Raw genomic sequence first — 15,176 nt, forward strand, 5'->3', positions numbered from 1 at the left:
TTAAATCATAAATCCTAAAATAACCTAAATAATCTTCTATTTACAATGTAAGACAAAAAAATCTGAGAAAAATATATATATATTTTTTTCAGTGTATATACTGAATTATTTGATTACAACAGGCATCAACTACTGTAACATAACTGTTATATTAAAATCACTAATGTATTATATGTATTATGTATTATACTAAACCCTGTCATAGAGGATTGGTGACAGAGTTCCCCATTGGTGGGACAAACTTCCTTCCAATCTCTCGCTATCTTTAATAAACTCCTGAAGACAGAGCTTACTCTCCTAACACCTCTAACAACTTTCCTCCTCTATTCCACTATTTCCGTTTGACTTCCTTTAGACCCTATCAAAAAAGGTTTTTTACCCTTAACTTCTATTGCGCTATGTACATCATTATTGTTAGTCGCTTTGGACAAAAGCGTCTGCCAAATATAATGTAATATATTGTAATGTAATGTAATATATTGTAATGTACTGTAATGTAATGGTGTCAGATGTCCATGTTTATTTAATACAATTACAGTATAATTCATTTGTAGCCAAGGATGAAAAACAATAGTGTAGTACTGATGATTTAAATACAGTATGACTTTCAGAACGCTGTACACAAATTTCTGCTTTTGTTTTGTTGTTTTTTAACACCAAAAATAACATAACACTTCTGAGAAAGGCCTTGAGGTATCTAAGAGATTGCACAGTTGCAGTTGCACGAGCACACATGGTCTCCCATACCTTAGTGAGCACATGTACACCTTAAGCTCTGTAGTTCCAGCTACCCTTAACCAGTCCGAGCTTCAGAGCCCGCTGAAGATGAACTCATGCATTTGATTTGATCTGAAAGTAAATGAATGAGAGATATAATTAGAAGTGTGCCACAGGCCATGCAGCACATGTGCGACTGTTGGGATGCTGAGATCAGCAGTGCTTCTGTTTCTGTGTATTCACTGCTGCTCTAAACTAGAATCTGTCCAAACGTCCCATAACCAACTCTGATTCACATTTAAATAGCCAAAGTTATCTCATATTATTGGATAACATGTTTTAACAGTCTAATGAATGGGTGTCCAAACTTTTTTTGTTGGGGGCCAGAAGGAGTAATATATTTTAAGTCACGGGCCACAGACTCTGTAATAAAACAAATAATGAAATATACCACTTTAAATAATACTTTTTTCCTGATTATTTTATTTACACATCATTTTACCTGACTCACTATCTTTATCTTTGACAGTGCTGTGTAAACTCAATTTTTTTTAAATTGATGTTTAATTTCATGATGTCTCTTAATATAAAACTCCTTAATTACGGCAACTTTTAGACTTTTTGGTCAGTTTTTCTGCGCTAGAAATGCGCACCCTCTCCGCTTTTAGACTATTTGCCCAGTTTTTCTGCGCTAGAAATGCACACACTCTCCGCTTTTAGATTCTTTGGCCCGTTTTATCTGCTCTAGAAATGCGCACTCTCTCCGCTTTTAGATTCTTTGGCCTGTTTTATCTGCGCTAGAAATGCGCACTCTCTCCGCTTTTAGACTCTCTCCCCGTTTTATCTGCGCTAGAAATGCGCACTCTCTCCGCTTTTAGATTCTTTGGCCCGTTTTATCTGCGCTAGAAATGCACACTCTCTCCGCTTTTAGACTCTCTCCCCGTTTTATCTGCGCTAGAAATGCGCACTCTCTCCGCTTTTAGATTCTTTGGCCCGTTTTATCTGCGCTAGAAATGCTCACTCTCTCCGCTTTTAGACTCTCTCCCCGTTTTTTCTGTGCTAGAAATGCGCACTCTCTCCGCTTTTAGATTCTTTGGCCTGTTTTATCTGCGCTAGAAATGCGCACTCTCTCCGCTTTTAGACTCTCTCCCCGTTTTATCTGCGCTAGAAATGCGCACTCTCTCCGCTTTTAGATTCTTTGGCCCGTTTTATCTGCGCTAGAAATGCGCACTCTCTCCGCTTTTAGACTCTCTCCCCGTTTTTCTGCGCTAGAAATGCTCACTCTCTCCGCTTTTAGACTCTTTGCCCCGTTTTTCTGCGCTAGAAATGCGCACCCTCTCCGCTTTTAGACTCTTTGCCCCGTTTTTCTGCGCTAGAAATGCGCACTCTCTCCGCTTTTAGATTCTTTGGCCTGTTTCTGAAACCTAGCGTTCAAACTATGAACCTTTCATTATAAAAACCTGCTAAACAGGGGGCCAACTTTCATTCTATTTCTAAAATACCTCGCCGGCCGCTCCAAAAAAGGAAACGGGCAGCAAATGGCCCGCGGGCCGTAGTTTGGACACCCCTGGTCTAATGGGTCTAGTAAATGATCTATTGCTGAATGGTAACAAACTAAAAAAATAGAATATCATTAAAAAGTTACTTTATTTGAGTAATTTAGTTCAAAATGTGAGTAACTCATATTATATAGATGTATTGAACACAGAGTGATCTGTTTTAAGTGTTTTTTCTTCTTTTATTGTTGATGATTTTGGCTTACAGCCAATGAAAACCCAAAAATCAGTGTATAAGAAAATGTAAATATTATATAAGACCAATTGGTACTTGTGGGCAGTGTGGGCAGTGTGCCAAGTGCAACACCAGCAGAAGACATGTCTCTCCAAACCATCACTGATCATCAGTAAATTTTGAATTTCATTTGGAAATCAAGGGAGCAGAGTCTGGAGGAAGAGTGGAGAGAAACACAGTCCAAACTGCTTGAGGTCTAGTGTGAAGTTTCTACAATCAGGGATGGTTTGGAGAGACGTGTCAAAAATTGCCTTGGTGTGTGTATATGTATGTGACTATATGTCCAGATATGCATTGGCACTGCTATGCTGGATTAATTTCTCAGTCCCCCAGTTGGATGGTCATTTCCGGTTAAGAGTACGCTGTATGTGATTGGCTGCCGCTTCTCACTGATGTGTGTGATGAGAGAAGCGTGTGTACAATGCGATTGCAAGCATCCTTGACTCCCTTAAATGGCAAAAAAAGGCGCTATATAAGTGTAACTTTAACTTAAACTTTAACTAAGTGAGAGTTGGTATACAGTGAATAGCCCTATTTGAGTAACGTTTTAATCCATTTATAAGGGAATAAAATACAGCAAAATTATAAATTAAGAATAAGGACTGGTGGAAATCACATATACTGTGGGATTGGCCAAATTTCATAAAATTTTGGAAGTGTGAAATTATTTTGGGGTTTAAACTTGCACAATGACTACAAACCCTGAGGGCAGTAGATAAATGCGTAAGCCAATAACCCTCTCACTCTGGGCACTGTGTGTATTTGTGTGTTTACTGCACAGATTGGTTAAAAGTGAAAGCCAAATTCCTGTGTTCAACACAAATGTTCTGTGCTTGTGATGGCTCAGTGGTTAGAGGCTGTGCTTTCTAATACACGGGTTTGACACCATATTTTAACATGTTCTTCTTCTGTCAATGTGGATGTGACGGTGTTCAAGTTTACCAATTAGTCCATTGATAATTGGTCACCATTGACCACTGCAGTCACTAAGAAACCGCTTAGCTTATTTTTTTATTATTTCTCAAATTGTGTTTAAAAATAGGAAATCTTTTTTTTTTTAATTTTAAAATTGAAAAAGTGAAAGTGAAGTTTTTTGCAAAGCTGGTAACACTGATGGTTTGACCAGTTAAGTGGACTGAATTGAATGTGCTTATTTTATATTTTTGACCACAAACCAACCTGTATGGCCATTGGCGTAGGAACCGGGGGAATATTAGAAACAGGTCGATTTGTCCCCCCCAAAAATTATATCGTTTCACTCAGATCAGCTGTACTATTAATGAGGAGACAGACCGGACCAATCAATGAGCCTGTTCAGGTATTAAGTCCCGCCTCTCAGTAGATTGGCAGAAACAGCCAATCTTGCTGGTTTTGCGGCACGCGGAGCAGAGGCAGTTTGCTGTGAGATTTAGCAGCGGGATCGGGCTGCAGCAGCTTCAGCTGATTTTAAAACAGATATGGATATACGGAGATTTTACTAAAAGAAAGGTAACAGTAGGCTAACCACGTAAACTGTGATGATATGTTTCTGATAGCTGGTTAAAAATACACGTCTCTGAATTAAAACACACAGTTTAAACCCACTGTGATTAATGAACTGCAGCTGTGTTACGGTGAATTTACACTGCTCCGACGCGAAAACGCACATGGTCGCACTACCCCCCTCCAACCTGTCGCATGTGGGCGTGACAAAGGCTTTCCCTGCGTCGTCCAATTAAATCGTTTTAATAAATGGGAAATGCTTTTTATATAAGCTATTATTATTTCCAATACTTAATAAATATAAATGTGTCTTTACAGATATAAATGTTTGAATGAGCTTCATTACACTGTCTAGTGAGCAGTATATAAGCTGAAAAAAGCAAACTTTTCCAATTAAATTACATATTAATATTTTAAAAACCCACCAGAGACTCCAACAATCACAGCAGCCTTTCTCCTCGCTGACAGAGTCCCTGTGAATCAGCAGGGATTTTATAAAGAACAGGGAAGCCTGAAACTTCTCTTCCAGGCTTCTCTGGACGCTTGAAAGCGGAACTAAAATTTGTTCATGCGCTGCGCTGAGGACGCGTTACAGGCCAACACCTGCTCTCTGATTGGATAGACGCATTGCGTTGGACGGACTCATTTGCATAAAGTTCAGCTCGGCTCAACTTTTCATCGCATCGCATCCCCCGCTCTCGACGCGTCGGACCCATGATGCACCGCGCGACTGCGTCTGACGGAGGCGGCGCTTCCCATTGAAAATGAATGGGATCCGTCGCTGTGCGTTGTCGCGTCGGAGCAGTGTAAATTCACCGTCAGTGAGTTACGGTGAATTTACACTGCTCCGACGCGACAACGCACACGGTCGCACTACCCCCCTCCAACCGGTCGCATGTGGGCGTGACAAAGGCTTTCCCTGCGTCGTCCAATTGAATCGTTTTAATAAATGGGAAATGCTTTTTATATAAGCTATTATTATTTCCAATAATTAATAAATATAAATGTGTCTTTATAGATATAAATGTTTGAATGAGCTTCATTACACTGTCTAGTGAGCAGTATATAAGCTGAAAAAAGCAAACTTTTCCAATTAAATTACATATTAATATTTTAAAAACCCACCAGAGACTCCAAAAATCACAGCAGCCTTTCTCCTCGCTGACAGAGTCCCTGTAAATCAGCAGGGATTTTATAAAGCACAGGGAAGCCTGAAACTTCTCTTCCAGGCTTCTCTGGACGCTTGAAAGCGGAACTAAATGTTTTCAGACACTGCGCTGCAGACACGTATCAGGCCAACACCTGGTCTCTGATTGGACAGACGCATCGCGTTGGACGGATTCATTTGCATAAAGTTCAGCTCGGCTCAACTTTTCATCGCATCGCATCCCCCGCTCTCGACGCATCGGACCCATGATGCACCGCGCGACTGCGTCTGACGGAGGCGGCGCTTCCCATTGAAAATGAATGGGATCCGTCGCTGTGCGTTGTCGCGTCGGAGCAGTGTAAATTCACCGTTAGCTTAACTTTGGAATGAGCTAGATTGGGAGTCAGGGTTAAAGAAAAAAAAAACTATATATATAATGTTCAACTTGCCCTGTACCTGATCAGCTAATCACTATTTCATTTTCAAACTGTTTATTAATTTAGGATTACAGGACTTACTGTGAGCTTTAATGAACGAAAATTCATTTAGCTAACTAGTTATCTAGAAGCTGCATGTAGTGGATAGCCAGAATTTAGTACAATACTTTATGTTTGTAGTTTAAAGCAGTTTCTTAACCCTGATCACTGCCCCCAAAATAGTGTTTTCCACCTGATCCAGCTGATCAGCTAATAAACAGTCATTTACTGAGTTTACCTGTTAAAACCCTTTAGCCCTCTATGGATCCTAAATTAATCATCTATATCCAGCAGTTTATTAGACACATCATTCCACCACTTACTCTATGAAATGCCTTTAAAGCAGAGGAAGCTGTAGAATATGCAGAATACACAACACAGAACAGTGTTAATATGCAGTAGAATATGTAAGAACAGGGTTGAGAAACACTGCTGTAACGTGACTTCTGTTATGCGCAGGAGAAAATGTAAATATACGACAGAATTGACATGCCAATACATAATAATAATAATAACCAAATCTGTATTATTTTAAATATTAGGTGATAACTGATCATTATTGTCATATGTATATAATTCAGACATTGCATGCATAAATTTTTCTAACCACAGTAACCGTAACATGGAGTAACATGTTTAGATTGTAAAATCACCTTATAATAATAATTTACTTTTAATTAATAGTAATTTCCACAAATGTTGTTCTAGGAAACTATAGGGTGGGCTTAGGTTCATATTGGCAAATGTGTCCCCCCCAATAACAAGCCCGCTCCTATGCCCTTGTGTGTGGCAAACAAACAAGAATTAAGTCTGCAAAACCCAAAAACAAACAAAAAACATGTTATACTGTCAACCCTTCAGAATCCGAATCACAGTTCAGTGGTTACACCTTTGATCCTGTTCCAACCAAAAAAATCCGGTTTAGTATAATGGTTTGTAATTTGTTCATTTGTTCATATCAGTAAATCTGACATTTTGAAATTAATTATCTGTGCATGTCTAAGAGAGTTAACCAGTTTTCATCTGGATTATAATTTCTCCAAAGTTGATAAATAATTCATTGTTTTCTGTTCTGTTCTGTTTAAATATCCAAGCTTTATAGATGATTTATATATTTAAAAATGATGCAAATAACCATGGTAACGTGGTATCAGCCTGTTTAGATATCCAGACAGAGACTGCTAATATTGGCGAGGTGGATGAGAAATGCAGAATTGATTCATTATATATGACGTGGTGTGAATCAAAACGGCATTTACAATTCAGATCTCTCTGCGTCTTTTTTGGCAGTTCAAGCCTGTTGCGTTCGCTGTGCGCACAAACTACACCTACACTCCTGCCGATGACGACAATGTTCCAATACCTGGACATGGGGTTTCCTTTGAGGCTAAAGACTTCCTGCACGTCAAAGAGGTGAGAGGAAGAAAACACCTACTGACAGCCAAACTCCATCAGACCAAACTTTTATTCATAACTTTTTGGTCTGAGGGCGTTTTGGTGTGATGTTCAATTGTTCAACATAAAATCTGAGATATGGCAGTGCTTTTTCTGAGACTCCAAGGCGTTATACTTCCCTCAAGTCCTACTCGAAAATTCCTACTTATGAGGTTGGAGGTCGTAATAGCGACTTGACATGCGTCCGATAGTTGTTTGTTCGGGTAAAAATGGACGCCATTCGAAAAATCCTTTTGTTTATACATTATATTATTAAAAAATCTTAATATGTGCATGAGGCAACACTTTTTTAGGCCCTTCTTTGGAATAGCTTTGTTGCTATTCCTTAAAACTAAACTCCAGAAGAACATGTACAGCTGCCATGACCTCTCAACTGGTAAGCCCCACTTGGGGTTTATCTAAAAATGAGAGTTTCATACTGGTAAATATGAGTTTGTGGTGGTGTTCATGTGCTCTCATCTTGTAATTATGATACTCCTGACACAACAAGAAGGCAGCATTAGTTAGGAGGTGGTCTGGGGTGGTGCTTGAGACTTTAGGGGGGTTCTGTGGTGGGTGTTCAGGATGCGCTGTTTCTGTTTTTTTAAGGGGTGGGAGGGTGGGTGCGGGGTTTGTTGTCAAAGCAGGGAGCGATTGTTGAAGCCTCAGAAATACGAGTTGTTTATAGAGATTAGGGGTGTGCCATATCATAACGTACGTGATAATATCGCCAAAAATGTTGAATATCGTGAATGATATTATATCCTGAAATATCGTGCCATATCACCCACCCCTAATAACCTAATTATCACATCAGGGTTCTACTTTTTTGCCGTTTTTAGCAAAAGAAAAATGCACACTGTTCTAATTACCCATTATATATCTAATTGAGACAGATTATATCTGTCAAGTATCATTTATTTTTACTTTAATCCTTGATATTTGGAGATATTTGGAGTACATTATTATTAGTATCATGATATTCTGGATCATTGACTTCTGTTACAAATCTGATAAAAAAAAAAAAATAATAAGTGTTTTGTCGTATCGCCAAAAGTATCGTTATTGTAAAAATACCATGAAATATCATGATATTATTTTAGAGCCATATCGCCCACCCCTAATAGAGATGTTAGGATGTCTACCTCAACCAGTGACTTCAAGGCCTCGCCCACCTCGGCTCAGGACCGCCCACAAATGGAGCTGAACCCAGGCTACAGTGTTAGGAGCTGTAGCTAAGGAGGAGCTCAAAGCTCTGTTTACTCTGTGTACAGCTTCTGTTTACAGAGCTAGTTAGCGTTAGCTACCTTATGTAAGTAACTCTAGGTTTAAACTAGAGTTTGACAAGGCAGCTCAACTTGACAGAACACCAGTGGGCGCCGTTTCTGTCGGATTTTATGATATAGAGCGGACTCTGGGGCTTCGACATGGTGAAACTGCCCAAGCACTGAGTCACCAAGTCTGGGGTAAGAGTTAGTAGCCTTAGCCCTAGGTTATGTGTGCTGCCACAGGGTGAGTGGCTTCGCAGCTGCGGGGAGGAGGTTATTTGTGCTGCTGACATTGATCAAATCTCTCAACCGTGGGCTGCTCAAGTCTGACGTTAAGTGAAGTTTAAGGGTTAACTTTACCTCACACTCAGTGCTATATCTTTAACTAAGGCTGTATCTCTGAAAACATTTAATCCTTTGAGTTTTAGAGCTGTAAAATTTACTGTGGAAGGAATGTAGCTAGGCGGTATCTGCTGCAGTACTGTATACATACAGTCATGAAAAAGTTTGGGCACCCCTATTAATCTTAATCATTTTTAGTTCTAAATATTTGGGTGTTTGCAGCAGCCATTTCAGTTTGATATATCTAATAACTGATGGACACAGTAATATTTCAGGATTAAAATGAGGTTTATTGTACTAACAGAAAATGTGCAATATGCATTAAACCAAATTTGACCGGTGCAAAAGTATGGGCACCCTTATCATTTTATTGATTTGAATACTCCTAACTACTTTTTACTGACTTACTGAAGCACAAAATTGGTTTGGTAACCTCATTGAGCTTTGAACTTCATAGCCAGGTGTATCCAGTCATGAGAAAAGGTAATTAAGGTGGCCAATTGCAAGTTGTTCTCCTATTTGAATCTCCTCTGAAGAGTGGCATCATGGGCTCATCAAAACAACTTTCAAATGATCTAAAAACAACGACTGTTCAACATAGTTGTTCAGGGGAAGGATACAAAAAGTTGTCTCAGAGATTTAACCTGTCAGTTTCCACTGTGAGGAACATAGTAAGGAAATAGAAGACCACAGGGACAGGGAAAGAGTTAAATGTTCTGTGCAGGTCTCAAGGCAGCTTATTTTTTTTTTTTTGGTTGCAGAAGTTCAACAATGACTGGTGGATTGGGCGACCGGTGAAGGAGGGAGGGGAGGTGGGTTTCATCCCCAGTCCGGTTAACCTGGAGACCATTCTCATCAGAAGAGAGGTGCAAGCCAGGAAGGCGGCCAAAGCCCTGGCCAAGTATACAATCTATTTCCTACAGAATTCACTCAACCTGCTATGCTTGAACGTAGTACTGCACATGATTGCCTTTTTACCTGAATACAATATTAAAAGTATTTTTTTGTTCTTTGGCCTTTATATGTATAACAGTGTAGTTTTTTTATAACTTGCCTTTGTGATTATATAGTTATGTGGAAAAAAAATAGTGCATCCCATGAAACCTTTGTCTTTTTAGTTTTTTTTTACAAATTTAAACATATGGATTATATTTGATCTTCATTTTAACAAAACTAAAAACAGCAGGTATGTGAGGTGCATGTGAATTCCAAAAAAGATGATAATTTTGCTAGAATGGCAGACCTGGCCATGCTGGACAGTGGATTTAAATGATCTCAACATTAAAAAAAAAATATTTTCTGGACAGTGAAATCCTAATTCCTAATTGTTTTAATATCTTTTTAAACCCCTTGCCAGACTCATCTGTGTCTACAGCCTTCTTTCTTAAAGTCTCAGAAAGCTGTATAGATCTGCCCATGGTGATTCACTCACTTTAACAATCAAAAGACAACCAAACTAATGTCTTTTAATATGGTTTTAATAAAACAGGCTCCTCCAAAACATTTCTGTAACAATGGTATAGTCATCTGTAGATGATGTGCTGCACCTGATTCTAATTTTAGACATTTTTTGGGTAGTCATAAATATGAGAGTCATCTGTTTTTTTCCATACATTTTTATGTTTTAAAACAAATTATTAAAAAAAAGTTTTAGTTTGCTTAGTTCTATGAGCTTAATCTCTCAATGTTGTTTAAATGTCCACAAGTTTAAAAATGTTCAAAAGACAAAGGTTTTCATTGGTTGTCTTGACTTATATAGTTAACACATGAAAAAAAGTGTAATTAACTATTTATTTTCATATAAAACATGCTGATGCACCTGTTTGTCATTCCAGCAAAGCAGCAAGTGCTGCCAAAGATGATATGAACGCGAAGAAAGTTACTCCTCCGACGACAGGTAAACTCAAGTGAATTGCAGCACAAGGTCACTGGATTAAATGTGCTTTTGGCTCTTAGGTATCCATTAGCATGCTAATTGAGGTAGATCAAACTTGATCATCTTAGAATGTAATGTCCAGCATTAGTTATTTATTTGTTTAGCACTGTCCTTTAGATTGTTCATTAACAGTAATGATAATAGCAGGAATTATCACACAGTTTGTATAAAACGGGGATTTTAAAAAGTAGGAAAAGTGGGTAGAGACTACTCTTACAGACTTTCCCTAAATCTAATGTTTTCCCTCAATCTTACTCCGCAGTTCAGCAAGTAAAAAAGAAATCGGTGAGTATGTTTGTAAAAAAAGGAGCACAGTAAAAACTAGTATCTAGTATACATATCAACCATTTTTTTTCAATTGTAAAGATAATTTATTATCTTATTTAAATGTCCTTGTCAAGCATGTTTTCTTTTTGTTGTAGAGTTTTTCTCATTTTCATTTTTTTGCACGATTTTACAAAAAAATAACTTTACTGTGCATGTGTTTTATTTTTATTGTGTTTATTCAAAACCACTATATATGTGCACTGATGTTCACAGGGGGAGCAACTGGCTGCATATGACGTTGTGCCTTCCATGCGCCCCGTGGTGCTGATGGGGCCTTCCCTCAAGGGCTATGAGGTGATCGCTGATTTTTAAAAATCACAATCAGACTTGTTTCAGCTCCTGTACTTTTTGCAACCCAAGCAGATGATAACATTATCAACTAAAATCTGTATTTAGCTAAAAGCACATAAACTGTTTTGAAAGAAGTCAGTGTAAAAAAAGAGAATTTCTATTGGTCCATTCATCAATGATTTTTTACAGTTTATGGTATGGAGTTTGTGTGCTCAAATTACAGCTTTGGAAAAAATAAGAGACCACTTAAAAATGATGAGTTTGTTAGATTTTACCAAATTGAAAACCTCTGGAATATAATCAAGAGGAAGATGGATGATCACAAGCCATCAAACCAAACTGAACTGCTTGAAGTTTTGCACCAGGAGTGGCATAAAGTTATTCAAAAGCAGTGTGTAAGACTGGTGGAGGAGAACATGCCAAGATGCATGAAAACTGTGATTAAAAAAGAGAGTTATTTCACCAAATACGGATTTCTGAACTCTTAAAACTTTATACATTTGAACTTGTTTTCTTTGCATTATTTGAGGTCTGAAAGCACTGCATCTTTTTTGTTATTTCAGCCATTTCTCATTTTCTGCAAATGTTGAACGTTGAATTTGCATTTCTGTGGTTGTTCATGTAATCAAATACCAATAAATAGTTTTGGTCAAAATAATGCAGATTATACATTTAAATATTTTTTTATAATATTTTACATCATTGTTTAAAAGTATTAATTTGTTTTCTTATATTATACAATATGGTACAAATGCAGTAAAGTCTAATAATTGTTTTTTTTTTTGGCCATATGGTGCAGCTCTATATTAAGGCAGTGGATTTATATGATCTTCTATAATACACATGGTCTACTACTCCATCTACTGTACAGATCTCACTCTGCAGTCTGCCTCTCAGTCTGGAGGATTTAACAGGGCTTATGAACGGATTATGTGGTGATTAGAGTTTCACTCGCCCCTCCTCCCCTCCCCCACTCTCTTCTTTTTTTTTTCTTTTTTTTTTTACAGGTTACAGACATGATGCAAAAGGCTCTGTTTGATTTTTTAAAACACAGATTTGAAGGCAGGTATGTAATCACACCAGGCGTCATTAGATTCTGCTTATGTAGCCATAAAATTGTTTCTTTTAAACACACATATAACACACATAATGTATCATTCATATACTGTATATATAGCCATGTTCATAAAGGAATTATAAACATGGCTATGCATATATATATATATATATATATATATATATATATATATATATATATATATATATATATACATTTATAACACATATCAACTTGGCATTATAAATTAGAATTATAATTCATCCTCAGCTGTGCTTGAAATATGTAACACATTTGTGTTAAAATATCATATATCTGTCATTAAAAAATAAATTAATATTTCCCCAGGATATACACCTGTCACTTTACTTGTAGTGTACAATTACACATAATAATACATTATAAATTAATATAAACCAGTGTACTATTTAACATAAGTGTAATCCATAAGTGCTTAAAAGTAATTACATCATGCTTTGTCAAGGTTTTTAAGGCTTTGTTGAGGTTCTTGATATTAAAATATAACATCTTGTAAACACAGCTGATGGTGCATTGTGATCACAATTCATAATGCATTAAAATATATATAATAGACATGGCATTCACAGAAAGTGTTATCATAATATCCTTTTTCTCCTTTGTCTTCTTTGCTAGAATAACAATCACTCGTGTGACAGCAGATATTGCTCTGGCTAAACGGTCCATCTTGAACAACCCCAGCAAACATGCGATAATGGATCGCTCCAACACTCGCTCCAGTCTTGGTAAGGCTTTACTTAGCTCATCATCTTTCATTTGTGTACAACATGTCAGTGGCCATGTGTGAGAATGAATGTGTGCTGGGATTGTTGTTCCACTAGAGGGAGCTCCTGAGTCAGTCCAAAATGGGTGCATATGGAGCATTTGCACAAGACTATTGTTAATAAAGGCTTGATCATTTTTATACTGAAATATGGATACCACTTTAAAATAAGGCTCCTTATAATGGGTTTATTAATAGTTTTTACATGAGTTTATTAGCTAATAATTATAAATAAAGATGTAAATACTTTAAAAACATGAATAAGCACTCACAATACATAAAGGGAAAGAACAACAGTGACAATTACTTTTTTAACATATCTAATAAAAAACATAGATAGTCAGATCAGTCATTTAATATGTTATAATATTTAAATGAATAAAGTTATTAACAGAAATGTTCATGCTGACTGATGGAAAAGACAAAGTAAGATAAGCATCTAGTAAGATCTGAGGTTTAACAGTATAAATTAATGTGGAATCACTATTTGGTACACGGCAGGCCACTGTTGCCCTTTCTATTCATGTGTTGTAACTGCTCATTAATGGTTTATAACAGGGGTTCTCTACGGTGGCCGAGAAACATCCATCAAAATTACAACACAGGCTCAGCAAATAGAAAAACGCTCTGCAAATAGAAAAACGCGCTGCAAATACAACCACAACACAACGGAAGTGAGTCACAACACAACGGAATTTTCCCGGGGGACCTTAAAAGATACTGTACCAGCTAAGCTGCGTCTTCAGTAACGTCTCGGACTTCACTATGTGTACAAAGGACAATAAGTGGCAAACAAGGCGTTTTGTGACGCAGAACTTTTAATAATATGCACACAACCGTGGTAATCACAGGTAATAAACATAACTTACTTTTCAGAAGCTTGTTTGCCACTGATTGTCCTTTGTTTACAGCTGGTACAGCATCTTTTAAGGTCCCCCGGGAAAATTCCGTTGTGTTGTGACTCACTTCCGTTGTGTTGTGGTTGTATTTGCAGCGTGTTTCTCTATTTGCAGCGCGTTTTTCTATTTGCTGAGCCTGTGTTGTAATTTTGATGGATGTGTTTTGTGCTTTTGTAGCGCTTTTCAATTTGCACTGCGCTGGGCTTTCTCGGCCACCATAGTTCTCAACCTTTTCTACGCTACGGCCCACCTGTTTACAACTTGAAAGCGTCAAGGCCCCCCTAATATTAATAATAATAATAATAATAATATCTAAAATATCTAAAACAACAGAGTATAATAAACTCTTGCTACCATAACGTTATGCTGAAACAGTGATTTAGGCTTTCCAAATATAGTACATGAACTTCTTACTGGAAACATGCTCTAATATTGTGCCTCTTTTGTATTTTTACCTTTAAATATACAAATAAGAGTAGCACGTTTTGACAGGGTAGCACAACTCGACAGAACACCTCCATGTGGGCGTATCCGTGACCTTTTTTTTATTCAAACGAAGCAACATGTGTAGTCAATCATAGGTTCAAGATTTTGAATCAACCTTACTGTGATCTATAGTTCTATAAATGCGTTTTCAGCTTCTCCTGGTTGAAAGGCAGCTGTTCTGTGTGTGTGTGTGTGTGTGTGTGTGCCTCTCTCTCACACAGCTGAACTTTTTTGTCGGAGGGCGGGGCTGCGCTCATGCAGCCGCGCCCTCTATTAAAATTAATAGGATGCGCTGTGCTGGTGGATGGGAAGAAGATGCGGGTGCGCTGCACTAACACTATTTTTTTTTTTTTTTTTTTTTAAGTCGCGGGCAACAAAGTATCGTTCTGCCCCTGATTTAAAGTGCTCACTACAGAGTACTGTCTCCCTCTGAGGATGAGCTTGTGGACCCCTAGAGGGTGCTTCGCGGCCCCCTGGTGGTCCGTGGCCCCCCGGTTGAGAAACCCTGGTTTATAACCTACAACACTACCAATCAGAGAAGACATTGTGCCTGCTTGTGCATGTTGGTGCTTTTAGGTTTGTGCCTGTGTGAAAACAAACCAAACCAAGGGGCAAAATGCACCAAGTAAACAAACTCATCAACTTATCCAGACAAGAGAAATTAACTACAGGAGTGAAAATGCTCTTAAGTTTCTTCAGAAATCTGTAGGAAAACACTTGA

At 37.8% G+C, this 15,176-nt stretch overlaps 1 protein-coding gene across 4 annotated transcripts in view; it reads left to right on the plus strand.

The window, feature by feature from the left end:
- cacnb2b (calcium channel, voltage-dependent, beta 2b) overlaps positions 1–15,176 on the plus strand; it is a 95,959-nt gene that overhangs the window by 66,740 nt on the left and 14,043 nt on the right. For 3 of the 4 annotated variants that reach the window (XM_049482827.1, XM_049482828.1, XM_049482829.1), the window contains exons 3-9: positions 6,904–7,026; positions 9,419–9,558; positions 10,493–10,554; positions 10,856–10,878; positions 11,134–11,214; positions 12,219–12,277; positions 12,923–13,032. In XM_049482827.1, the coding sequence (XP_049338784.1) occupies positions 6,904–7,026; positions 9,419–9,558; positions 10,493–10,554; positions 10,856–10,878; positions 11,134–11,214; positions 12,219–12,277; positions 12,923–13,032 (598 nt within the window). Of the gene's footprint in view, positions 1–6,903; positions 7,027–8,424; positions 8,514–9,418; positions 9,559–10,492; positions 10,555–10,855; positions 10,879–11,133; positions 11,215–12,218; positions 12,278–12,922; positions 13,033–15,176 lie in introns of those variants that run through there. The other variant, XM_049482830.1, reaches the window with a different exon arrangement.

This window comes from Astyanax mexicanus, chromosome 8 (assembly GCF_023375975.1).
Source record: "Astyanax mexicanus isolate ESR-SI-001 chromosome 8, AstMex3_surface, whole genome shotgun sequence".
Taxonomy (NCBI): Eukaryota; Metazoa; Chordata; class Actinopteri; order Characiformes; family Acestrorhamphidae; genus Astyanax; species Astyanax mexicanus.